The sequence below is a fragment of the Betta splendens genome, chromosome 24, assembly GCF_900634795.4.
Source record: "Betta splendens chromosome 24, fBetSpl5.4, whole genome shotgun sequence".
Classification (NCBI taxonomy): domain Eukaryota; kingdom Metazoa; phylum Chordata; class Actinopteri; order Anabantiformes; family Osphronemidae; genus Betta; species Betta splendens.
The window spans coordinates 10813222-10838418 of record NC_040901.2 but is presented as its reverse complement, the minus strand read 5'-3'; the positions used below and the strand labels follow the sequence as shown (position 1 = coordinate 10838418).

General features: G+C 48.3%; 2 protein-coding genes across 3 annotated transcripts in view; one reads left to right on the top strand and one right to left on the bottom strand.

The window, feature by feature from the left end:
* Positions 1 to 678: 678 nt before the first annotated feature.
* hlx1 (H2.0-like homeo box 1 (Drosophila)) overlaps positions 679 to 25197 on the bottom strand; it is a 63906-nt gene continuing 39387 nt past the window's right edge. Inside the window, exons 6-9 of one of the 2 annotated variants that reach the window (XM_055506546.1) lie at positions 4541 to 4687; positions 3704 to 3868; positions 2783 to 2939; positions 679 to 1123 (exon numbers count right to left, since the gene is read on the bottom strand). The gene's annotated coding sequence lies outside the window, so the exon portion shown is untranslated. The remainder of the gene's footprint in view (positions 1124 to 2782; positions 2940 to 3703; positions 3869 to 4540; positions 4688 to 25197) is intronic. The other variant, XM_029141716.3, reaches the window with a different exon arrangement.
* Positions 8788 to 14786, top strand: dusp10 (dual specificity phosphatase 10). Its single transcript, XM_029141705.3, has 4 exons — positions 8788 to 9178; positions 10178 to 11007; positions 13577 to 13945; positions 14124 to 14786. Exons 2-4 carry the CDS (start codon positions 10224 to 10226, stop codon positions 14387 to 14389), a joined length of 1419 nt encoding a protein of 472 aa, XP_028997538.1. The 5' UTR covers positions 8788 to 9178; positions 10178 to 10223; the 3' UTR covers positions 14390 to 14786.

The window sequence follows — 25197 nt, the reverse complement described above, 5'->3', positions numbered from 1 at the left end:
ATCAGGACGATTGTGGAGCAGCGGCTCAGGACTACAGTGCCCATGGGGTGAGCACCCATGACATCATCTTAACAGCACAGCACCTTCAGAGGTGGTGGGTGAGTGGGTGGAGCACTCCGCCCTGGTTGGATTCTGGCTGGGGGCCTTTGCTTCATGTGGAGCCCTCCCTGGCTCCCCTTCTCTTCCTGGAAAGCACCTACTGTACCTACCTCAAATATCTAATGTTATGTCACATCATAAATATAATAAACTCTGTATATTTAAACACGTCAACATGTGCTTTTGTTGAGGAGTATCCACTGATCCTGTTGAGTCTGGGTGAATGATGGCAGGTGGAGGGACGCTAACAAATGCAGGCTGCTGAGAGCATCCACCGGTTCTCCTGGCGGTCCAGTTTGTGGCCTGGGTGAAATAATGATTTATGTTCATCTGGCCGTTCACCCCAAGGTTGTTGGGACACACTGTAAAGTCTATCAGGTAAAAAAAGTCCTGTGTCTGTCCGTCTAATGACTCTAACAGCCCCTTTAAAGCCTCTTCTCACCAAGGGAGAAATTTACTGATGTCTTCAGCCAAACCATACTATGAACTGACACGCATAGTAATTGTGTCATTAATCATCGGCGCCGGTTGCAGGCCGAGTCTATTTGCTGCAAAGGAAAAAAAAAAACACAAATCATGTCGGGGGGGATGTTTTAATTTTATGCCTGGCGCATAAAGACAATGGATGTTGGATTCGCTGTGTGAGGTTGACATTAATTGAGTTGTGGAGTCTCGTACTCTGTCTGAACACACACACACACACACACACACACACACACACACACACACACACACACACACACACACACACACACACACTGCAGCTGGTGACTCAGGGTCTCGCTTGGTTGGACTGCGGGGCTCTAAGGATTTGTAACTTCAAATCCAGACTTGCACAGTGACAGTGTAACATCTCAGTAACTCTGGGAGACATTTCAAGTCTGGGACGGTTCGAGAGCAGAGGGAGAGGGTGCGATTATTCAGCCATGCACTTTGGACTTAACATGCTGATGCGTTTGCCGCTTCTTGCTACAGGCGAGGAGGCGGATAAACCAGGACACACACCAGCATCTTCAAACCATGGCTGAAGTTTAAACAAACAGAAATAAATATTAGCAATTAAAATCCTCCATACAGAAAATCAGCCTGAACACTGGTCATGACTAGATTTGCTTTGGTGCAGACAGACCACTTCGCACTGGCTTTTTTAAAGACAACAAAAAGCTTTCAACGTGATTATTACTGGTAGATACTAAGATAAAATTGCTTGAGGGGAGTCTGGAACTTCAGGGGGAGAAAAAAAAAGTTTCCCAAAATATCCTCTCCGTCGCGTGTGTGAAGTTTAAAGTGACAACCGCGATACCTTTGTTCTGGGAGCGCAGCTGCAAAAATAGCTTTCAATAATGTATTAGGAGAATAAAGACTGTGAGCTGATTTCTGGGAAGACGCCGGGCTCAGTGTGTGCGTCAGGACCAGGAGCTCTGCTCTGCTCCGCGCTGATCGTGGAGAGAAACAGGCTGGGGAACAAAGACAGCCCCTTGACTTTCAAGATTGTTCTACTTCTTCAGCTGAGAGGAATAAACAGCTTCTGCCTCCATGTATGTTTATGTGCGGACAATTATTGAATCAGGGTCATCACGCACGCACTGAGACAAGCAACGCAGAGCGCATGGAAATGCAAAGTGCACTTATTACAGAGCCTTGACCCAGAGCCAAAGGTTTAAATTCATGTTTGCATGAGTGTGAGAAGTGAATGCTAATGTTGTGACAGGCTCAATGGATGGAAAAAAGCCCGAATGATGTGAAATAAAAGGAAAGAGGCAGAACTAAAATACTAGAATTACCATTATTATGGATTAAATAGAATTAGCTGCAACATTAGTGTTGTTTATACAGAAAGGAATCAAATAAATAATCATAATGCAAAATTATCCCTATGGGTCTGAATCAAAACATTTCATTACCGATACAACTACATGTTATTTTGTAAGTGTTATTTATAGTCCAACTAATGTCTTTGTGTTTCCTGCATCAGGTTCAGTGTTTATTGTGATCTGATTAGAAGGTTTTAATGCACTGAGTGCTGAGGAGCCTCCTCAGAGAAGTCCAAAGCTCTAGAATCACAGGAGTGCGCCTCAACGCTGACCCCTTGGCATTTCGTTGATGCTCCTTCCAGCGGTTCCCGTTCTAAATAATTAAAGGAATAATGGCTCGACTTCGGCTGCGTCACTTTTAGATCACTGTCGTGCCGTACAGAGTGAGCTGCCGCCACATAGAAACAGTCAATACAACAACACAACATACTGCAGTTATTATAAACCCCTCCTGCAGGGGGGCGCTCTGCCTTCAAGCTCTGTGCTTTTAAAGCCCCCTCTTCAACCTCAAACCTTACAAGGTAATGTTTTAAATAATTATGCTGGAGAATCAAAGCGTCCGCGAGTTGAAATGAGCTTTGTGGGAATTCACATGATGCCGCTTCCTGTTGAGTTTTTTGATAATAAAGAGGTAAATAATGAAATAAGTCTTGAGTAAACCTCTAATTTACTCTGTGAACAAGCCATTCCCGCTTTATAAACCTAAAGAATTGTATTGTATGGGAGCTAATACCTAGAAGAGCCGGTGAGGTGCGCGACGCCTCTGACGCACAAACAGCCCTGACTCATGTGTGGACGATACGAGCCCCCTGACTCATGTCGCCCCTATTATCTGTAATTCTGTGTAAAGAACACTCGACGAGCCTGACCTGGCCTGAAGGAGCCTTGTTTGTGCCTGAGGCTGAGGGATGGAGACTCGCGTGGTTGGAAACCGATGAACGAATGTGGGAGCTGCCGAGCGTCCGTCTGTCACTTCCGCCTTCGCTCGTCCCCCTCCAGCAGCACTTCCTGTCGCCCCCTGTGTGTCTGGATGACAATGCGGCTGAACTTTTCCATATTATGTAACGCCAGGTAGAAGCTCTCATTAGCATACAAAGAGTCAAAGGTCAGCAGACGCATTAGTCAAAATGCTTTTAACCCCGTGGAGATGAGTATTTACATCAGTGAATCATCAGTGATGATTCTAATGAAGGAACAAGTCACCAAGTGTAATATTATATACTTATATTATTATGAAACCACATGTGAACAACACTGGAGCTTTGAGGAATAAGATCTATCAAGAACTATAAATCAGGGATGAGTTCCTGGTAAGTTTTGGTCATGACGGGTGACAGATCAGATTGAGGGCGCCAGGTTTCAGCAGACAGCACTTGTTCATAGTAAATCAGGTTTTGAATTAGCAGCAGGGGAGGAGCTCAGTGCCCGTGACAAGTGGGGGGGAAGTCAGGAAAGCAGAAGGCTTCGGTAGAATGGAGCCCCTGTGCTCGTCTGCGCGGGAGCCAGAGTGTGGAGTGAACTGAGTCCGTGCGCTGGTGAAACGCGGTGGCCTGACCTCACCCACCGCGCTTTCCCCCTTTGTTTTCCAAAAAAAGCCACGACGCTGCACGGCAGGCCCGCATTTCTCAGCGGGCCTTTGTCTCCGCCGCCCGGTAAATTTGCTGTTTGCGTGTCTTTGTCCCGCGTTTTACTGTGTGTTGGGTCAGATTAACAAATGCTAAGGCCGGTGGCCGGCTGAATGACAGCATTAGCCCAAGGACAATGGGAGCGCGACTAAGCCCTTTCACGACCTGTCTGACAGCTTGTGGCGTTGATGTCATCCTCTGACTCAGGCTGTTACCGCTGGCCGTCACCCTGGAAGCTGGGACGCATGACATCACGGCTCCGCGCCTCTTGTCTCCCGCCGTTTGCGTGCTCATCGCTTTTCCTGCATCGTGCGCTTCCGCTTCATCGGCCTGCGAACAAGGAGAAGAGCTTGAAAGGACGTCATTAATTTTCCAAGGAGACCCAGATAAGAAATACGGGAACAAAGGCGGTCGGATCATGTGATGATCTCTCAGGAGTAATTCTGATTTAAAATGAAGTCGGTGATGTTGGCTGCAGATGGAAGAAGAACTCAAAGGTGGTGGTTGTGTTGTAATTAGAAACAAATGCAGGCTCCGTTCGTCATATGTCTGTGTGAGCGTCGCAGGCTCGGACCAGATGAACGGACTGTCGCTTTCATCACATCCTGGCTGCACAGAGAGACGATTCACGAGAACGTAACTCAACGGAGCCGGAGCCGTTTGGGCCGGGCCTGTTCCCACTGGTCGTACTGGTCCAGCGTACAGTATGCAAAGCAGCCTGATTCCACACAAGGAAATTCCCCCGCACGCGAGCACATTTTCATACGCATCAGACCAGCAACGCGACCCAAACGGACTCCATTTCACCAGTTTTTCAAGTTGACAAAGTTAAAGTCCCAAAAATAATCCACCGAGTCATGTTTATGTAGCTCATGGCTATAGGTCAGACAGCAAAGGAGCCTTCCCTTCATTAATTCCCTGTTTATTATTCACAGAACCCCTGAACACATCTGTTACTCAGTGGCTGATTCAGGGAAGCTTTTACATTTTTATTCTACACACCTGCTGTTTGCTGTTGATCTCTCGGCGAAATCATCCTCTGTCATGCAGGAAGCGAAGCGTTTTACATTTTTGACAGCTGCAACAGCTTGTGCGGAATAATACGAGAGGATGCCGGTATTAGCATGAGAGTCATTAGCAGCCGTGGGCCTAAAGACACAAAGAAGAGGGAGAAATAAAAACACAACTCATCTTCGGTGGAGACGCTGAAGCTGGTTTTCACCCTTCTCCTCTTATTATTGTAGAAGACACAGTCCAGAGCAGCTCGGCCCCAAAGAATGGAGGCAGCTGCCAACGGAGGCTAAAGCTCAGCCCCCGGTGGGACTGGTGCAGCGCAGGCCCTGGCTCCCGCACAGCCACGCAGCAGGTGACCCGCCATGGAGACGGTTTCTATTTAGGTGTGATTAGCGCCGGGTGCAGACAGTGTCATTGTTATTTATATTGTTTCCAAAGGTTGAGGGCAGCGAGGGCTGTTAATAAGTTAAGTTGCTCCACTCCAGGGTCACATCTGAGAAGTTTGGTTTATAACCCGGACAAGACGTTTAATAAACAGGCGCTCACTGTGGGCGATGGGTATAAATATCGGGCGGACATCATCCCTATTTACCCTGGGCCGTGTAAATCCATCCATGTGCATGATGCGTTTCCATTCTGGGAGGGAAGGTCAGAATTAAATTAGGCCTCCGCCGCAGGCGAATCACATTATTTGCTATTCTTGCGACGCGTTCGATCGCATTTCACCGGCGCACGTGGCGAAGCAGCAGCGGCAGCGGGCGCGTCGCCGGTTAGCTTACTTTACGCGCCGCGAGCGCGAGCGAGTGGAAGCCAGTGTTTAAAGTTTTTCATCATTAACCAAACAATATTTGGTTGTTGCTAAGTGACCGTGAGGATGAGTCACGGCTCCTCGGGCGAAGGTTCATGCCAGCTTCAGTGAATAATACTGCGCAGACAAGCCCGACTCAGAGAGAATAGGCTTGTTATGAGTTCGGTGATGGAGCTGTTATTGTTAGGTGTAAACTATACTTCTGCTGGTAATTCATCACAGACACTCTCCTCCTCTCACAAATGCATAAAGAAGCCTTTTTTATTGTCGCTGCCTATAATCATCAGCTAATCGCACTATCCTCAGCCTTCCACTGACATTTTCTGGAGGAGGTCGACATCACAAGACGACTTATGTAATGAGTTTTAAATGCAGCCTCCCTAACCCGCTAAAACAGGCTCCTATTCATTCCTCGGGCGTTAGGCAGCTCCTGTGGGTGTTTGTGAAACACTTTTAAGGTCGTTTTATACATTATTTGCATTATGAGGTAACTCGTCTTAGCAACTAGCGCATCAACGCTAGCGGCCTTCAGCAGAAAAGGACTCAGGCACCTGTTCAGTGACACTAACTGCTCTGCTTACAACGGTTTGACACTGACTACAAATAGGTTTTCTGCTTAAAGATGAAACCCAAGATGTGTTCACCACTTCACATCTTGGTTACTTTTGCAGATAGAATCAAAGTAAATCAGATATTACATAAACAATGAAGGGGCTTTCCCACCGTGTGATGTTTAGAAGCTAAACCTGCAGACAGGAAGCGAAGTTTCCATCTGATAATGAAGTGAATAGAATATAAAGAATGTGAGCGTACAGGGAGGCACCATAATGCACCAACAGGCTGGGCTCACACTTTTTTCCGCTCGTAGCGTGATGATCACACCACCTGGGCTTTAACGGCGAACACAATTATGTAATGCAGTTATTTTGGAAAGCGTGTGACTGCCTGGCTGAAATCTTCCTCATTCAATTAAATGACCTAATGCCGCTGACAGTGGAGGTGATAATCAGCCCGTGGGGTTAGGAGAGGTTAGACACGTCTGCAGCTGGCTGTTGTGACTGAACGCTGGTGACTATGTTGAATATTCGGGGGCATAGGTCGACGGGCTGTTGAATCTTTGGCCGTGTCCCTCTCTGCCATGGCTGGACATGTGGCGATTCAAGCTGTTGAGTCTGCAGTAGGCCCATCTGTGCCGTCCCACTTAGAAACCATCACAAGCGCCATTTTCCACGTCTTCATGTCTTAATAATGAAAGAGACAATGATCAAAGGGGGTAAAATACAAGGTGTCTATTAAAGAAGAAGCAGATGATTAATTGTAAATGAAACAGTGTCTTGGGTTTCGTCTCAGTGAACGTGTGCTTGACAGCAGGCTTTAAAGGTTACATAAGGTCTGAGAAGCTTCCTGCGCTGCTCTGAGTCTGCACCTTGCCCGAGACAGGAAGTGGTTCGCGCCTTTCATCCGGGGCCACGCTCAGTCACATTTTCCATGCTGAGCAGCAAGAGAGGAGCAAAACCACTTGACTGTGTTTTACATCAAAGTTTGACATTATCGCATGTATGTGTGTGATCTGCACACAGATACACAAAGCCGCGCTCGCCGTCATGTTTTCCACGGGCTGACATTTAAAAAGGAAGGCAATCTGCTCGCTCCTGAAGACAGAAAGGGGAGAAAAGGTTTGTAAAGCAAGATTTCCCAGAAATAGACCTTAAATTACACTAGCTTTAAAAGGTGAATGAGCGAGGGACTGTCGTTGGTATTAGACTCCTAAAAACTCACTATTGAGCCAGGAATAGTTGAAATTCTTGAAATGATTTGTTCAGGCACTAACTTCTAAGATCAGTTACCTTGAACTATGTCCACACTGTTCTACACAGACACAAACATCACCTGCAGTAACAAAATACCCACAAACTCCTGATTAAAACACTGGACTGGACTTCTGCAATCTCTTTCTCATTCACAGCTTCTTATTATAACTGGATCCAGTGGCTTTGGCACCAGTAAAACTGAAAGCATCACAATGTCAGCGTGACAAACATTGGTCCGGATAAAACCAGACACACGGGCAGAACCGGTTTCATTTCGATAACTGCTAAGGTCATGCTGCAGTGTTTGAACTTCCACAACGTCTCGCAATGTGTTTGCTTCTTTGTTATTGTCACATGCTTCCAGCGTTGCTGCTCTGTAATAATAACTAAACTTTTATTGTTTTATTGAAAAACATTTTCATTTTCATTCATGAACATACTTCCACTGTGACTTCACACCTGGCCTTCTTCAGATATGCTGTGTAAGAGTTATATAATATAAGGCTAATGCATTACACAGATCTCACTCATCGCCATTTGTTGTCATGTTTCGACACTGTACTGACTGGTTTAATGCCTGAAAACAACCTTGGAGACTATTAACACTGAGGGGCATTTGCTCACCTACCCTTGATCAGACACTGAAACAGGACTCGCCGTCATTCTAATCTGAATGGGCTCTGATCAGCTGTGCCCGTTTATAAATATCCATACAGAGAGTTAATAATAGCTGCAATAATACATGCCCAGCATTGTTCCAGTCTGCTGGTGAGGATAAATAGAGAGCTCAGATTATGTTGGGGGTCCAAAGCCAGAGAAACCCTTTCACCACAACATGGCTGCTCTCATGTTAGACACTGCACTCAGCCAAGTTGGCACCTGTTTAAAAACACTCCTGCCAAACACATCTACAGCACTTATTACCACCAATAATGTTACCGCCCCACGCCACCGGCCTCCTGTGTTGTCTAACACAGGAAACACAACCTTCATTTTGATAGTTTTGATAGTCTTTATTATTATTATTATGAGTAGTAGTGCTGGTACTGTCAGAGTTTCCCTGATGAGTATGTGTGTGTGTGTGTGTGTGTGTGTGTGTGTGTGTGTGTGTGTGTGTGTGTGTGTGTGTGTGTAGTGATGTAAACGTAGTGATTTTTTCATCTAGTGTGGTATGAAACCTCAAAATACTGCTTTAAAACCAGGATGGTTTGTAACTGTGCTTATTATCAGGTAACATATGCCACAATAAACGCATACAGGGTAATACCCCCTGCTGTGGCTAGGGAAAATAGTAGTAATGAGACTATGAGATGTTGCATCTCACACAGGTTAATAAAAATATTATCCTCTACTCATTGACAACATTGAATGATAGTCACAGGAAAATGCAACAGTCTGCAATCCAAAATAAATCAGTTTATTTTGCTTTGTAAGACAAGAAATGCAGGTACTTTTGTTGTTGAACTAACGCGTTGTTTCAACTGTCATATCAGCTTTTACTTTCGTTTCTTATCACTGCAGCGCAAAAAAGCCGTCTATGTTCTGAACGTCTCATTGGGAGGCTACGTTCCGACGTTTACGAGCAGCACCTAAACGCACCGCGTCTTCTTCTTCTTCCTCTAGCTTCCTGGAGAGATTCTAATTGGCTGTCAGTGACATCATCGCTGCACGCACGGCGTACTGAAGGCCCTTCGCCCCGCCCCCGTCGTCCTCCGCACCAATCAGCAGCCACAGAGGCGCACGGTTCGGTCAGGATCCGCCCCACGAGGGGCCGGCCTTCACTGTACAACACGGACCCAGTTTAATATTAATGAAGCCGCGCATTGGCTCAGAGTGGCGTCAATCCCGCTGCGCGACTTTTGTAGGCTGGCAGATTTCCTTCAACATTATTTCTGGGGGAGCAGGGTTAAAGTACTAAAAATGTTGCCGATCCACAACACGGGGATGGACTGAATGGAGGCGACGCTGCCAGCGAGCGGAGACAATAAATCCGTGTACAGTGAACCGGTAAGCGGGCGTCCAGCAAGTTTCACACTGACTTGTTGTCAAAATGTGCACATTTCATACGATTTTATAATAATGAAGAGAAATATCAAGTTGCTGCAGCCACTAGTTTGTATATTGTCATTGCTTTTATTGGTACGAACGTAACTATTTACATAAGTGTATGATTCGAGCGCTCGTCTTTATCTCATTCCACCATTGCGGCAAAGTTACAATCCCTGCGTTCAAAACCAACCGCGGCGTGTTTAGTGTTGAATATTTTACAATCCCCGCCGCCGTGAAACTGGATTTTCTCCAGGGCTCCGCGCATCCGATCAGTTCGTCTCGTCCCGAGAGCCACATCACATTCTCGGCACGTTCTCATGCCGGTTTCCTCAATGAATTTGCTCATGAATGATTTGAGCCTGTGCTGATCCCGCACCGCGCTGCGAGCACGCCATCGGCCGGGACGGCCAGTGCTCGGCCGCGTCTTTATATAATGCGCCTGGATGACATTTTGTTAAAGTGCTCAGGGCCAGTGATCAAAAGGAGCTGCCACCCCTCTTTATTTGTACCGTTTGGGAGCGAGAGCAAACTGCAGCGTTGCATTGATGCAGTATTTTATCGTTATCATTAAAGCTTTGGATCAGACAGAGCAGAGCTGGCACCAACACTCCAGCATCACACACACAAACACATGTACAGTATCTGAGGAGGATGATTCATATTAATTACCCTCTAAGTGATTCAGTTACACCGGCCTCTCTGATGATCGCACTGTTTATTATTAGTGGCCGGGGTCACACCTACATTTTCACGCCAACTCGGGTGTTGCCATGCAGGTGTTGACACTACTAATATTTGGTTTCAGCAGCCGTTTTCTACTTTGCATAGCGATCACACAGATAAGGCGTCCGCCTGAGCTCGCCGCTCGTTCAGTCACGGCCGCGACCCGAGCCGGTGGGTGCCGATTGGGTCCCTCGCCCGCCCGCCTCACGCTTGGCTTCGTCCCTGTCCCCACAGAGCGGCCTGTTGAGTTCTCCGTAGACGTCCAGCCCTCGGCCTCCCCATGCCTCCAACTCCCCTCGACGACAGAATTGTGGTGGCGCTGCCAAGGCCGATCCGACCTCAGGAACTCCAACTGCGCCTGGACACCAGCTACCTGGACACCATCGTCACCGGCGGCAGCGGCAACGCAGTCGTCAGCACCACCGTGGTGAAGATCCGGGCGACGGCCAATCTTGTGACGTATATGCCCTCATCCAAGGGCTCCACGCGCTCGTTGTCGTGTGGATGCAGCAGTGCCAGCTGCTGCTCTGTGACTACCTATGAGAAGGACAGCCAGAGCCTCAACCACAGCCAAGTGAGCGCCAGCAGCCCCGACCTCAGCTATGCCGCCCCCCCGCCCCCCATGGTCAGCAACCACGAGGCGCTGAGCGCCCCCAGCGTCGCCCCGGGCACCCCCAAGGCCATATGCAGCGTGAGGGTGCTCCACCCCAACGAGCTGGCCCGGCGCATGACCCGCTGTCCCATGGGGCACCCCGTGGGGCCGCTGCCGGTTGTGATCGACTGCCGGCCCTTCACCGAGTACAACAAGAGCCACATCCGGGGGGCCGTGCACATCAACTGCTCCGACAAGATCAGCCGGCGGCGGCTGCAGCAGGGCAAGATCACCGTCCTGGACCTCATCTCCTGCCGCGAGGGCAAGGACTCCTTTAAGGGCATCTTCTCCAAAGAGATTGTGGTTTACGACGAGAACACCGTGGACCCCGTCCGCCTGACGCCCTCGCAGCCGTTGCACGTCGTCCTGGAGTCGCTGAGGAGGGAGGGCAAGGATCCAATCATCCTCAAAGGTAGCGTTTAAGTGGGTTTATCAAAGCCGGGGCGTGAGAACACCTGGATGGCTGAGAAGGGAGAGAAGGCTTCACAGCCGAAAGGGGAGTAAATCCAGGAGGCGTGTTTGATTTAGCACTGGTAGGAAGTTTAAAGGCAGCTTTAATAAACCTGCTGCACTGAACTGTACCTGCTGAAAGGCCACACACACACACACACACACACACAGGCACACGCGCACACACACACACACACACACTAACCAGTAAACACGCAGCATTTAGCGGCCGGACGCTGCCGAGGAGTTAAACTTTGACCTTTATTGTTGTCGTCAGCTGATCCTGCCTGTCGACACATCGGCCGGAGCTTCATCATTCCTGTGAGCTTTGTACTTTTACATTATGGCAGCGCTAGTGTGTAATTGGAGGCTGTGCACAATGTCCTCATCCCCCTTGTTGCCATATGCACACGCTTCTCACCACTTCTCTATATGACACATAATAAGAGATTTGCAGAGGAGTGAGAATCAGCTGTTAGTAAATAAGGAGGCCTGTTGAGATAGCCGTGCCTGGGCCGCTGCCATGTTCTGTGTGTGTGTGTGTGTGTGTGTGTGTGTGTGTGTGTGTGTGTGTGTGTGTGTGTGTGTGTGTGTGTGTGTGTGTGTGCGTGTGTGGAGCTGGACCAGTCCCAGGGACTGGGCTGACTGTTCTTTTTAATGCCTTCCAGTCACCGTCTAGCTCTGAGATCACAGCGCCTTGATTTCTCCAGTCTCTGTCCTCTGGTCCGACTGTGCACTTTGATGGATGAGGCTCCTCTGCAGCCTCTCATCGCGCTTTGGTGTCTGTCAGAAGCGCGGCTCAGTGGGAGGAACAGGCAGACGGTCTTGCTAGTTCGTTACCCGGTTTGATTCCCACGGAATGCGAGCCAATCCCGGCTTTTATCTACGTTTACTCCTTTTATCAGTTCACTCCCACTGAAACCTCATTTACACGTTTGATTCTGGCCTAGATTTGGAATTTATTGCTGACATTTCAGCAGAACTTGGTATAAAAACCGACGCTACAGTCTTGTCTGAACCTTGGTTTCACCACAGTGAAAAGCCCTAGTACATGTATTTATCCTTCATTTCCTTAAAACATTCGAGAGGTTTCTAACTAGGGGAAGTGGGCCGGGGCCTGTGGTTATTACAGTGTTCGTGACACATTTAGAACACATACAGTACAAAACAAATGCTGCTGAATAATTGATTTGTTTTCCATCATTTGCTCGATTTATTATAAATATGGTCACTGTGCTTCTCTGGAAACAGAAAAAAAGCAGCCAACATCAACACAGTGTCAGAACCAGCAGCGCTGTGGTGAGAGCCTGTGGCTTTAAACCCGGACACTGATTCACTTACTCTTATTGACTTTAAATAAAATCTAAAAATAAATGTAAAAATTTGTTTATAGCTGACTTATACATAAAGTAAACACAATAATATTACTAAGTATTTGGGGTTATGTTTTAGACTCTTAGTCTAATATTCTCGCTCCTTTTAGCTTTGTTTTGGTCTCCACCCAATATCTGGCTAAAGGATTCCTTCCAATAACCAGTTAATCCGCCTCTGTGTGTTTGGAGCCTAACATGTAGTACAACAAGATATTATAAACCCATTGTTGTACTAGTTCCGCACCAACCCGGTGAAGAACTCAACACAACCCAAAAAGACAGGGTGACAGCTGGATGTCTGAAATGTCATGAACACAGCTTTGTCTTTTGAACCCAGAGAGAAATTGGAAACGAGATAAAAATATCAATGTCAGCGGAAAGTCCCTCAGTGCCCTGTTGAGTTCGGTGACACGGCTTCTGGAAACACTTCCCTTAACTTTAATTACTATAGCATAAAATTAGCGTCGTGCTGTGAGAGCCTGACCACATTAGCATCTCAGTTCACGCTTTCAACAGACTGTTTAAAGATGAGCACGCTGTCTGACAGGAGATTCCCCGCCTGTCTGGTCACCAAGGGAAAGTCGGGCCATGACCTCATCTACTATAAGGTTCAATCTTGTGATGTGAACAATAAAAGAACTGATGCTGTGTGTGTGTGTGTGTGTGTGTGTGTGTGTGTGTGTGTGTGTGTGTGTGTGTGTGTGTGGGAGAGAGAGAGACACCTTTCAAGACAGTTTAGAGTTGAAGGGAAATGGCTGATGGCACCGTTGGCAGCAGGTGCAAACCAGTTATTAGGAGAAGTGCAGCTGTCCAGTGGGAAGCATTCGCTCATTTTCACTAAGTTTAGTAGTTACAACACACACAACATGCTTCATATTCCAGAAATGTTCCAGTTCAAGTATGCACCAAACGTCAGGTCAGACGAATCTCTGTCTGAGGTTCTTATCTCATCATCGTTAACAGGAACCTCAGATGCCTCCATTTTGAGACATTCAAATCACAACCAAATGTAGCCGCGTAGTTGAAGGATTGGAGATTTTCTGGGACAGTTTCAAAGCTCTGTTGTGACTTTTATCCACAGACAATTTAAACCGGGGTCATGGGACGATTACGGTGCTGCTGCGTGGTTTGTGAATGAGCTGGACTCTGTGTCCACAGGAGGCCTTAGCTGCTTCAGACAGAGCCATGAGAACCTGTGCGAGCACTCGCTGCAGCTCCACGAGGGCCTGGACCCAGGCGCCGCTGCCGGCCTGACGGGGGCGCTACCTCACTCGCTGCCCTCCACCCCCGACATAGAGAACGCCGAGCTGACCCCCATCCTGCCCTTCCTCTACCTGGGCAACGAGCACGACGCTCAGGACGCCGGCCTGCTGCAGCGCCTCAACGTGGGCTACGTCCTCAACGTCACCACCCACCTGCCGCTCTACCACTACGACGCGGGCCTCTTCGTCTACAAGCGGCTGCCCGCCACCGACAGCAACAAGCAGAACCTGCGGCAGTACTTTGAGGAGGCGTTCGAATTCATCGGTATTAAAGGAAACTCCGCTTTCCATTACACGTGTAGGCTAAGATGCCCCTGGTTCTTATTGATACCTTTATATAACAATGAATACATAATATCTTTGCTTGGCAGCCATATTTTTATGCAAACCCACTTCTATTGTGCTGTGATGGAACTTCCTCACACGGAACCTTTGTTTTGCAGAGGAAGCACAGCAGGCGGGTTTGGGCCTCCTGATCCACTGCCAGGCAGGCGTGTCCCGTTCAGCCACCATCGTGATCGCCTACCTGATGAAGCACACCTGGATGACCATGACCGACGCCTACAAGTTCGTCAAGACCCGGCGGCCCATCATCTCCCCGAACCTGAACTTCATGGGCCAGCTGCTGGAGTTCGAGGAGGACCTCAACAACGGAATAACGCCACGGATCCTCACGCCCAAGCTGATCGGCGTGGAGACGGTCGTGTGAGCGAGCCCCCGGTTGACTGTTTCTCTGAAGGAGCCCGGCTGCTCTTGGAGGCTGGTTTTTGAGCCTGAGAGAGAGAGATGCCGTATTCTCAAACCTCCTCACGCCCATCTTGGAGTCTCTGGAGCGCCGGAGCTCCGGGTCAGCAGCGATGAGAAATGCCAAAAATCCCAGCGGTGTGGACCTGGCCCCAGTCCCGGTGGAGCGGAGGAAGCGGTGGGAAGAGTTCCACCGACTTGAAGGGAAAGGAAACAGGTCACTGTACTTTACTCTACGTGCTTTGGGGCAATTACTCCTAACTCTTAACGCTCACACTGTGGCACACAGCTCATGTTTGCAGACTCGGGGTTGGCCACGGCAGTGCCTGTCAAAAAAAAAAAAAAAAAAAAAAAAAGAAGAAGACATGTGTGGTGTGTTAATGTTGTTGTTCTATTTTTATACAGGGGTTTATGGGGGTGACCATGACAAGCCCACGGCGGCTTACTGTGCAATAACTTGGAGTGGAATGCAACTGAGACCTTGATCTTATGTGTATATATCGGTAAAGATGACAAAACATTTCCAGCTCTTTGCTGAAACACCATTTTGATGTTACTGTAATTACTGTCGTTCAGTTCCATGCATTTATGTTGATGGTGCACACAGTTACGCTGTAATATTCGCTGCAGACGTATAAGAAAATTTGAGGATTTATTTTCATTTTAACTGCAACTTGTTCTGTGCTTTTGCTTCGGTCTCGTTGTTTTGCCACCCCTACATCCACATATGCATACGTTTTAACAAGCCCACATACGCGGCTGCTGGCAGAGGAAAGGAGCGATGGGTAAATACTGTAAAGCGCGGCCTCCGCTGATGTTTAATGGAACAGAGTGGAGGGACGTCGCCGCCTGCTTCTGCGTCCTGTTACTTTTGCTCCAGTTCCTCCAGGAGCCAGCGCGGTGCAGCTGCAGCCTTTTCTACCGTAGCAGAGTCTGAGCAGCGCTTCCTCCGCCGGGTCGGTGGAGCGTGACGGCGGTCCGGTCCGGTCCGGCCCGGCCCGCTGCTGCCCCGGAGCTCGGCGCTGCTGTCACGTGCTGTTCTAGTGCCTCTATCAATGCCTTAAGTCATGCGTCACCACAGCGTCACGTGCACACGGATGCAGAACACACGGAGCACCCGGCGCCGCTCGGCCTCTGTGTGACACAAAGTCCAACTTCTCTGCTGTTCTCCAGTCACACGCCGATTTCTAGCCTTGAGGTCAAAGTGTCCAGTGTGCGACTCTGATCCCGTGGAGGCATTTGAGGGAGAAACTGAGCACCACCGTGAATTGTGAGCCTGAACAGCAGTGTAGTAAAGAGTTCATTCAATGCACTCAATGTGAAGATATTCACCGTCAACGCAACGAACGCAGCGGATTAAAACAGATGCAAAGAGGAAAGGCTTAAAGCGACCCCGCCTGCTTCAAGCCCCGTTTCCATCCAGCCGCAGGCTTCACCTCATCCACCACATGTACACAGCAGAGCACATCTTTATTAAATCACTGTGCGCACGTCCACGAAATACTGAGCACTTCAAAAATATCCCTTCTGGACGGACACAAGCAAGCGTTTGTATCCTGAAGACCACACGTTTATCGAAATGGGCTCGATTTGATGAATTCAAGGGCTGTTAAAAAGCATGTGATCCTTCAAGTGAAGTTAAAACATAGCATTCAGACCAAAAAGTACAGATTGACTCTGTCTTCGTAGAGTGTTTTATTGTTCGTACAAAGCTTCCTCAGCGAGGGTTCCTTTTATTGTTCCTCCAGTTCTCCTGGTTTCTGCTCAGCTCAGTTGTTTGCATGAAGCTGCGAGCGAACGAGACCATGGTCCCGGAATTTATGTTCCACTCGTGACCCGTCGTATCGTCGGCGTTGCTGAAGGAGGAGGTTTCATAGCGTAGTACACACACACACACACACACACACACACACACACACACACACACACACACACACACACACACACACACACACACACACACACACACACACACACACCAGAAAGGCTTTACGAAAAACAACAACGTTCACGACAATAAGCTTCAAAAATCCCTCATGTGAAAACTCACGCTATGCAAAATGAAACAGTAACAGGTGGTTTCTTTACTCAGTCGCTGTGAACGCTTGGAGCATGACAACAAGTTCGCAGCCTCGGACTGAAGTGAGTTCTAACGGTGACTCGTCGATGGAGGATTTAAAAAAAAAAAAAAAAAAAGAACCAAACTGTGTGGCACCGCGTCCTGACTTGTGTATTTTCGTTGCTGTTGTCATTGGTGTCTACTGGTGCTCCACAATATATTTAAATGTGTAAAAACCCAACTGTAGGCTGTGATAGGCATTTCCCACCTTTGTAGCTCGTGCATTTCTATTTAGTGATGAACTAACTCAAAAAGAGTGCTTATCTTCGGCGCCGATGTTATGGAAGTACCTTTTGGTCCCATCTGCTGGTTCCTACAGACGCGGCAGCACATAGCTTTTGTATGTAATAATCTATCTGACTAAACAATGTAACCGTTGTACTGTACGTTATTCTATCTGGTTGGAAACTGACGCATGCTGTGGGGACACTCGAAGTCATTATGGTGCTGTCTGTCTTTTCCCACGCGGCCACGGCCCGACGGACGACTCCAGGAGGCATCCGGCTCCGCTCCCTTTTATGTGGAACCGCGGTTCTGTATTAGAACAACGTGGAGCTATTTGATGCGCACTCTTTACGACTAGACTTGTTTCAGAGTCTCTACTTTGGGCTCAGAGGCTCTGGTGGAGTTGGGCTTCGCTCCACAAGCCTCTCTTTCTGTGTCTGTAGTCAACGGTATATACAGTATATAAATATATATCTATTTTCTTTGTATGCATATATTCATTACTATTTTTGCACTGACCTACGGACAGATGGATTTATTTTTTTCCACAAAGGGTGCTATTATAACGGAGGCCTTCTCCCACACCTTTTTGCATGACTTGCTAAAAAATTCCTCGACTCGTCTGTCATCTCTCCTACTCTTCTCCTACTACTCCTTGAACTGTTGCAATTGAAGCACTGTAATTTTGTAATCCCTTATTGTGAGCTTTGAAATAAACAGGGAGGCTTCAAGTTTGGTTTGGCGTCCTTGAAGTTTATTTTGGTTGGGCTTTTATTTTGGCGGCGGCAAAACCTACAAAAATAATCGGATCTTGGCTATAAAAAGAGGGCTTGAGCTGCTCCTGTCAACCTCGTTCTGACAAAATCGATATCTAAATCAGAAACAGACAAATCCAATATTCGCACGGAACTAAGTGAAAAACTGGGCCGAGCTCGTCTGGAAGTTGGTTCCGACTTGCTGGGAATCATATGACCGAGGCCCCGTGATTCACTCGCAGACGAGGAACAACAGAAGCTCAGAAGCTAATCATTAGGATCAATAACAACACGAAATCGGAATCTGATTTGAGCGGTGGAGTTGTGAATTATCTGCACTCTCCTCTATTGAACCATGTGTCACATAGCTGCAGGAGCTCTGGCCCAATATTAACTGCAGGCATCTACTGCAGGGAAAGGCTGCTTTGGGGGCGCTGCCCGAGGGTCAAGATCTCTCCATAGGAACAGGCCCGAAAATAGACGTAGTGTTGTTTCTAATTACAAGCGATGAGTGCCCACCTCATTAATCCTTTACTATCAGCACCGGGAAGGCGGCAGCACCAGAATAGCCCTGATCTTTGTGTTGCCGCACGCTGCTGTCCAGCAATCCCTGCATGGACGTATTAGGCAATGCAAGACTGAAGACACACACACACACGCACACGCACACACACACACATGCACGCACGCGCGCGCGCACACACGCACGCGCGCGCGCACACACGCACGCACACACACAGTGAAATAAAGCAGAGGAGCTCGGAGCCTGAAGACCGCTACGCAGCAGCAGGATGCACTCTTGTATCCACGCCACTAAACATCACCAGCACTTTGCACTCGTGCATGAAGTAGCGCTTCAATGGTACAAACGGTGGCGGGTTGATACTGGTTTTGATAAACGAGAGGAAACTAGGCCCAGAGAAGCATCACAGAGACCAAAGCGCAGGCTGCTGCAGCCCGTGTACTCTGTGACACCAGGTAAAGTCTGTATCTGTGCAGTGTTGTCACTCTGTATTTGTACAGTGTCGTGCTGTTCTTCTGTTCAATGCAGTCGATGCCACAGATTTTAGCATCTGGGAAGTAGCAGCCAACACTAATGTGCTGCCAGAATGTTGTGGAAAGCCCTTAAAGTTTTACTTTACTGATCACATACGGGCGCGTAGTCAGGATCAGCTGTGGCCACTGTCCCACTGACTCTTCTGCTTTCCTGCTGTTCCGTTCTGGCCTCTGACTCTCTGCGAACACTCATCCTCCCGCATCTCCGAGCCACAGGCAGACAGACAGGAGGACGGCAGCAGCGAAGGATGGAGGATGGAAGGAGATAGAAGGGGTCACGCCCCATTTCACAGCACGCAACAAGGAGATCACACCAGGTCTCCAGATATGACTCCGCAAATAAGCAGATGCAAATGCGCCATCTGCAGCCGGGCCGGGGACAGGGAAGGACGCGGAAGGAGCATGGAGACAGAACACAGATGAATATTTCATTCTGCGAGATCAAGGCGATACAGAGGAGGGGGGGGGCGTCAGCTGGAGCTGCTGAGTCCTCAGCGCGGGTTGTTATCGCGTCCGTCCACGTTAGCCGCGCGCTGAGCGCTGCACCAGAACCAGGCCGGGCTCCCCCCGCGCGGCCCCAGCAGCAGAACACCATGACTCAAACACGCTGGCGTTATAACATATTCATGGAGTCACACACGAACCGTTTAAATAGCAGCACATGTTGGCGTCATCAAGTCAAATGCGCCAAAGTGGGATCACAGCGTGAGACGCGTCAGCGTCGGCTGATGTCGCGCCCTTTTCCAGGCTACGAATACTGACACAAAAGAAAACCAAAATGATTGCTTTAATTTTAGAAACATTCATTTATTTATTTATTTATTTTACAGAACCCCAGTTGTTTCTCTGAAAATGACATAATGAGTATGAAACCCGTACTGTATATAAAGCTGATGTCAATATGTTCAAATGTAATTTTAGAATAAAAATTATAGGACTACAAAGAACACACACAAGGCTCTCACAATGAAGCAAATATTATTATTTGATCTATTTACAGTCAGTGTTTACTGTATTTGTGCATAGTGTATATTTTCCCTACAGTGAAGTTTAAATTCTGTTTTTAAGTCATCAAACAATTCATTACTTTGAACACATTTTAATTATGTTTAAAAAAGGACTAAAATCACTGGAAAGTCTTTTAAATCAACATGTTTGGGTTTTAGGCATCTAATGTAAATTCCCCAATGTTCTGGCAAACCTAAAATTACAGAGGCCATATTTTGACTATACAGCTCCAGCAGAGCACAGCTGTGCCCTAGATAGATTATAAGGAAAGAGAGAGAGAGAGCGAGAGAGAGAGCTGTGTTGCTAATTGAAATACTGTTTTATCACTCTGATAATATCACTGTTACCAGCACAAAGTGGAGCGAGCCGCGGAACCGACGTCGGGGCGACGTGAGCAGCTGAGCTGCGTCGCCGTGTCTGCGTTTGCCTGACTCCAGATCAGCTCCTTTAGAGCTGTCGCTGAGGCCGGTCACACTCCCTCAGGGTGGGGGGTGGTGGTGGTGGTGGGTGGCGCTGTCGGGTTTTGGGTTGCATCATGGCACCACAACACGAACAAGGCACAAAGAGCAAGTTCTGAAATTCTGTAAGATTATAAAAATATTTAGTTAAACTTCCTTTTCCGCCTTCTCTCTAACGAACCCAGAGGGTTTAAATGTCCCTGTCTGCACTGGAGGCATCCTGAAAGGCGTGTGGTCCTCAACCACCCTCCTCTTTACCCCCAGAGGAAGAAAGAACCCCCCCCCCCCCCCCATCTTCCTCTTCATCTTTCCTCCTCCTTTGCCCTGGGAAACCCCCCACCACAGGCTTCATCACACACTCAAACCACCTATTATGCTGCACAGTGGGGGGTCCAGTGAGCCAAAACAATAATTTAGACCCCCAGTGGACGGGAGCATTTATGTGATGAGTGCTCACACAAGTAGTCAAAGCCACACGTTGTTGATACGTAGACACATTTTGATGGATGATGAACTCTCGTGGAATTAGTTCAGACTTTATATGTAAAGTTTACACCAGCGTCATTGTTATTCTTTTATTACTTGTGTTTGCGGTTTTGTTCTGCAACTGGCAGCGCTCGGCTGGTTAGAAAGACAATAGAGGGAAATTTAACAGCCACTTTGCACATGTTTATTAAACCTTCTCCTATATTTAGTCTCATATTAACTTACAATGAGTAATGCAGGCGACTGGTCTGCAAACAGTGTGCAAGTGTGTAAATAAGACAAGTCGCTAAGATTTGGGGCAACGCTCTAACTAACAAGGCTGAAATATGTTGGAACTGGTGTCACAGCTCATTTAAAGTGGGAGAAGTCAAATGTTTTATGCTCACTGTCAGATCAGCTTCTTATTAATAGAGGCTGATCTCTCACATAAACACACACATACACACGTGCAGTAAGTCATAATAAGTTGTAGTCACTGGGCTTGTGTGTAGACGCCTCACGTCGGCATCCCAGACCTTCTCGGCCGCGGACGCTTCACATGCAGCGCGCGGAACCCGATAGGTCCATCAATTACCTCTGTTGCCTAGGTGACCTCGCAAACAACAGCTGCAGAGTTTAATAAACCGCCCGTGCAACTCAATCGCCGGGGTCTGAAATATCACCGTGCCCCGAGAGCGCGGCGGACGATGACAGCAGCCTCCTCCTGTCGTCGCCGTCCATTTACGCGCCGCCAACGCCGGCCCAGTCCGGCCTTGATTCGGTGTTGTTTGGACGGAACGCGGCCTGTGCTGCGCCGGGTCTTCAATGGACTCGCTGCTGCAGGCGGGACAGAGGCGCAGTTTTTCCATGGTAACTAGAAGCTCATTGAAAAAGTCTAGCCTTGAATAGATGAGAAGGACTCCTCTTTTAGACTGAGTTTATGTCCACACACACACACACACACACACACACACACACACACACACACACACACACACACACACACACACACACACACACACACACACACACACACACACACACACACACACACACACACACACACGAGGGGGGCTGTGAGGACAGCGCACGATGACGGCGACAGAGAAAGAAAGTGTTTCCACAACACCCCCAGACGCGGTGCAGAAGGTCAACCTCACATACTGTAGGTCTAAATTTAGACCGCGATACGACACACGCTCACACACACGCTGTCGCCGACGCTCACTCAAATGTCCCTGAGAACAGAGAGCGTTTCGATGGCGCGTGTCGATTTGTGACTCCACGAAAGCCAGACGAAGCCGACGCTCGAGACAAACATTGGTGCTCAGAGGTGACGCTGCGCTAATAAAATGGCCGTCAGCAGCGCGGTCCACCGTCTGAGGACCTGAGTGAAGACAGTCCCCATCCAAAGACCAGTTCACTTTGGAGGCTTTAGCAAATCAAAGTTTGAGGATGACTTTCCACTCGTGAGTGTCTGTAGGGTCCAATTAAACGATGGCGCCCGTGTTGAGCTGCAAACAGTAACATCATTGATTTGAGTCTGTCCTGGTTTACACACAATAAGGTCACAGAGGAACAACGTACACGTGTCAGGTGAAGGTTACATTGGCTGCTGGTTTTGGTCTTTTGGTGGTAAAACGAGCATATTCACACATGCTTTACATCCCATACAGAGGTTTAATGACATATAATGTAGATATTTTCCGCTGTGACGACTGCAGCCACTGTGTCTGACTGCTTCATGTTCATTAATGTGCTAACTGTGCTGCCTCCCACAGCGACCTAGAGCAGCCGTCGTTCCTCAAGGTTCCCGCTCCTTCGCACAATGCAAACATGGCTGGAGCTGAATCAGGACTTTTATAAATAGCGCAGACTTTGATAACATAACAGAGCTTCTCTGCAGGGCCGGCGCTCCCCGCAGCCCCGCGGCTGTGGGAGGAGGCTGCACCCTGGTGGAGAGACGCTCGGGGAGCCATTCCCACCACACGATGGAGATGACTGTTAAAAACAAGATTGCTGCTGGTTCATTCATCTCTATGACGGACAGACGTGCCGACCATCGCGGGCCGTGACTGACACTAATGATGCTGCTGCCGCTTGTTGTGTGTTCGCGGCCGTCTTGTTTGTGTAAACCAAACTGGAGCATGAAGCATGAAGCATGAATCACGCATCCACCGGCCTCCTCCCCTTCCAGTCCCTCCACCCCCCCCCCCCCACCCCACGGCCTTGTGGTTGCAGTTATACCAGCCCTCCGTCTGATTAATGCATGTTTAGGAGATGCTGCATTAAAGCTGTCACTGTCCAGATAACCCTGCTCTCTCTCTCTCTCTCTCTCTCTCTCTCTCTCTCCACTGTACCTCCACACTCCCCCTCTGGCTTCTTGTTGACTTCTTCTCTCCCATAAGTGCTCCGTTGATATGACAGGGCCGGGGGGGCGGGGGGGATCGGGACGCGGCAGGACACAGCGATGCTGCAACAGGCAATAAAAGTGTCATTTTTCACCTCATTTATAAACAGGCCGTAACGCTGAGATGAGCCATTGCCTATTATGGGCTGGGTCCAGGGTGACACCAGTAAACAGCTCTGCACTGGGCCAATGGGGAGCGGGCGCCGGCCCCAGACGGGGGCTGCTGGGAGTCTGGACTAGCTCGGCCCATGGTAACCCAGGTAGACAGCGAGTGTTATTGCTGAGCCTGGGAACAGACTCGGCTCAAGCACTCATCAAGCTGTCCGGTGAGGCCCAAACTTTGCCTCATGAATATTCTAGAGGTTATGGGGTTATGGGACAGCTTTATTACTGACACACACCATTGCTCCGGAGGCTCAGGCCGACGAGGACAGACATATGCCTGCGTCCGGTCAACTGTTGAACTCATCTGCGTGACTTCAGCCTCACCTTTAGTCTGCACTGCTTGAGCCACGCTGCTGCTGCTGCTGCTGCTGAACGCCGGCCAACATGAGCCACAGTGGAGGTGAATGACTGGCAGCAGCCCGGAGCACGGAGATGCAGATTTTTGTCATAATGCAGGTGGCTGGCGTCAAGGAACAACAAGGGGGACGACAAGGAGATGGAGAGACCCCCCTCCACGCCGTCAATAATCATGAGTCCACATGGATGCGGCTTCGGTCCAGCTTTTTTTGAAGGTTCAGGCAGGCAGTGGTGATGCACTGTGAATTTGTACACCTGTCATTAATCTGCAGCAACAGGCCTGATCGTGACCGCACGCCTCGCAGCGACTCGCTTAGGAAGGAACACGTCGCCCTCTTGTGGACAGAGGAGGTAATGGCGGTGCAACGTGCAACGTGCTGCTTCTCCTCGTTTGTGGAGAAGCAGCAAATCCAAAAAATTCCCAGCACAGCTTCAAACAAAGCGGTCAAACTATGGCTTGTGTAGGTTTATAAGTAATTACAGAGGACATGAAGTTCTACTGTTGACAATCCCTGCTCTTTTTCTGATGTGATAATAATTATTTCTAGTTAGTAATTATTACTTAGCACCACATTAAAGAGAGGTGGCAGGGACACACTTTGCCTCATAGTCATTATGTGTTTTCTTTGTTCCACAGGCCTCACGCTTACATTTCACGCCCCTCATGTGTTGCCCACTCCCTCGCTCTCCTCCTCTACACGTCCAGGAATCTCGGTGGGCTTGTAAAGAAGCTTTAATGGAAGAAAACATAAATCAGCAAGTGACAAACCCCAGTTGTGGCGGAACAAGGGCCGGCGTGTGCGCTGTAAAACCCCGGACCTCCAAGGATCCCGTACCCCCTGTGATTCGCACTGGCACAAGCTGAGACCCCCGAACCCCTCAGCCTGAACCACAACACACACACAAAGATGCTGAGGGCCTGAAGTCTACACTGAGACTGAAGTGAGAAAGCCACTGGAGCCCGGAGGACGATAACGTGGCCAGTTTCAGGATCTTGGGCTGGCAGACGAAGTTTTATGAGTTTTTACTTATTCTGTCTACATCATATTTCAATTTCCTTTAATTCCCCAGAATTTATTAAGCGCTCCTGGCAAAGACGACTGCATTTTTGAGATGTGGTTTGAAATATTCCATGGATATTTATTTAAAACTACGAGAAGGTCATTATCTCAAATGGGTCCAAAAGGAGTAAATCAAATATTGGGTTTGACTTCAAGATGTTAAATGTGAAAAATAGAAAAACTGTAACATACATGTATATACTGTATATATAAACTGCACTAGCACTTGACTCTATCAGGGCAATTCAATAGATGCACACAACAGTTGACTATGTAGATAATTGTGCTGTAAATTTACAGAATAAACAATTCTCTTAAAAAACACATTAATGCACAACACATCTGTGCTTGAACTGACAAGAGGCTTTTAGAGGCAGGTAAATGGAAATAAGACTAAAACACAGTTCCTGGCCAGAGGCAGAAAAAGCTTATGCTCAAGTCTCCAGAGGACAAAAAAAGCGATTTGGCAGGATATTAAACCTCTTCCTTTAAGAGTGAGCTATGCTGATGCACACCAGGAATTTGACTCCAGCTGTCAGTAACTTCTCATATACATATACACAGCACCATGAGGAGATAAACACTGGGAATATCGGTCTGGAACCGATTCTAGATTCTCTTTGTTTAGGACACGGGGGGCGGATCTCCCCTCGGATGGATGATTAAACGGAACCTTGACCTTCCAACTGTCTAA

What these genes read in the sequence shown, in the direction of transcription:
- dusp10 (XM_029141705.3), top strand. Translation starts at nt 10,224, where the DNA reads ATGCCTCCAACTCCCCTCGACGACAGAATTGTGGTGGCGCTGCCAAGG. An exon ending in GGATCCAATCATCCTCAAAG is followed by an intron (nt 11,008 to 13,576) that starts GTAGCGTTTAAG and finishes CTGTGTCCACAG; the next exon opens with GAGGCCTTAGCTGCTTCAGA. An exon ending in GGAGGCGTTCGAATTCATCG is followed by an intron (nt 13,946 to 14,123) that starts GTATTAAAGGAA and finishes TTTGTTTTGCAG; the next exon opens with AGGAAGCACAGCAGGCGGGT.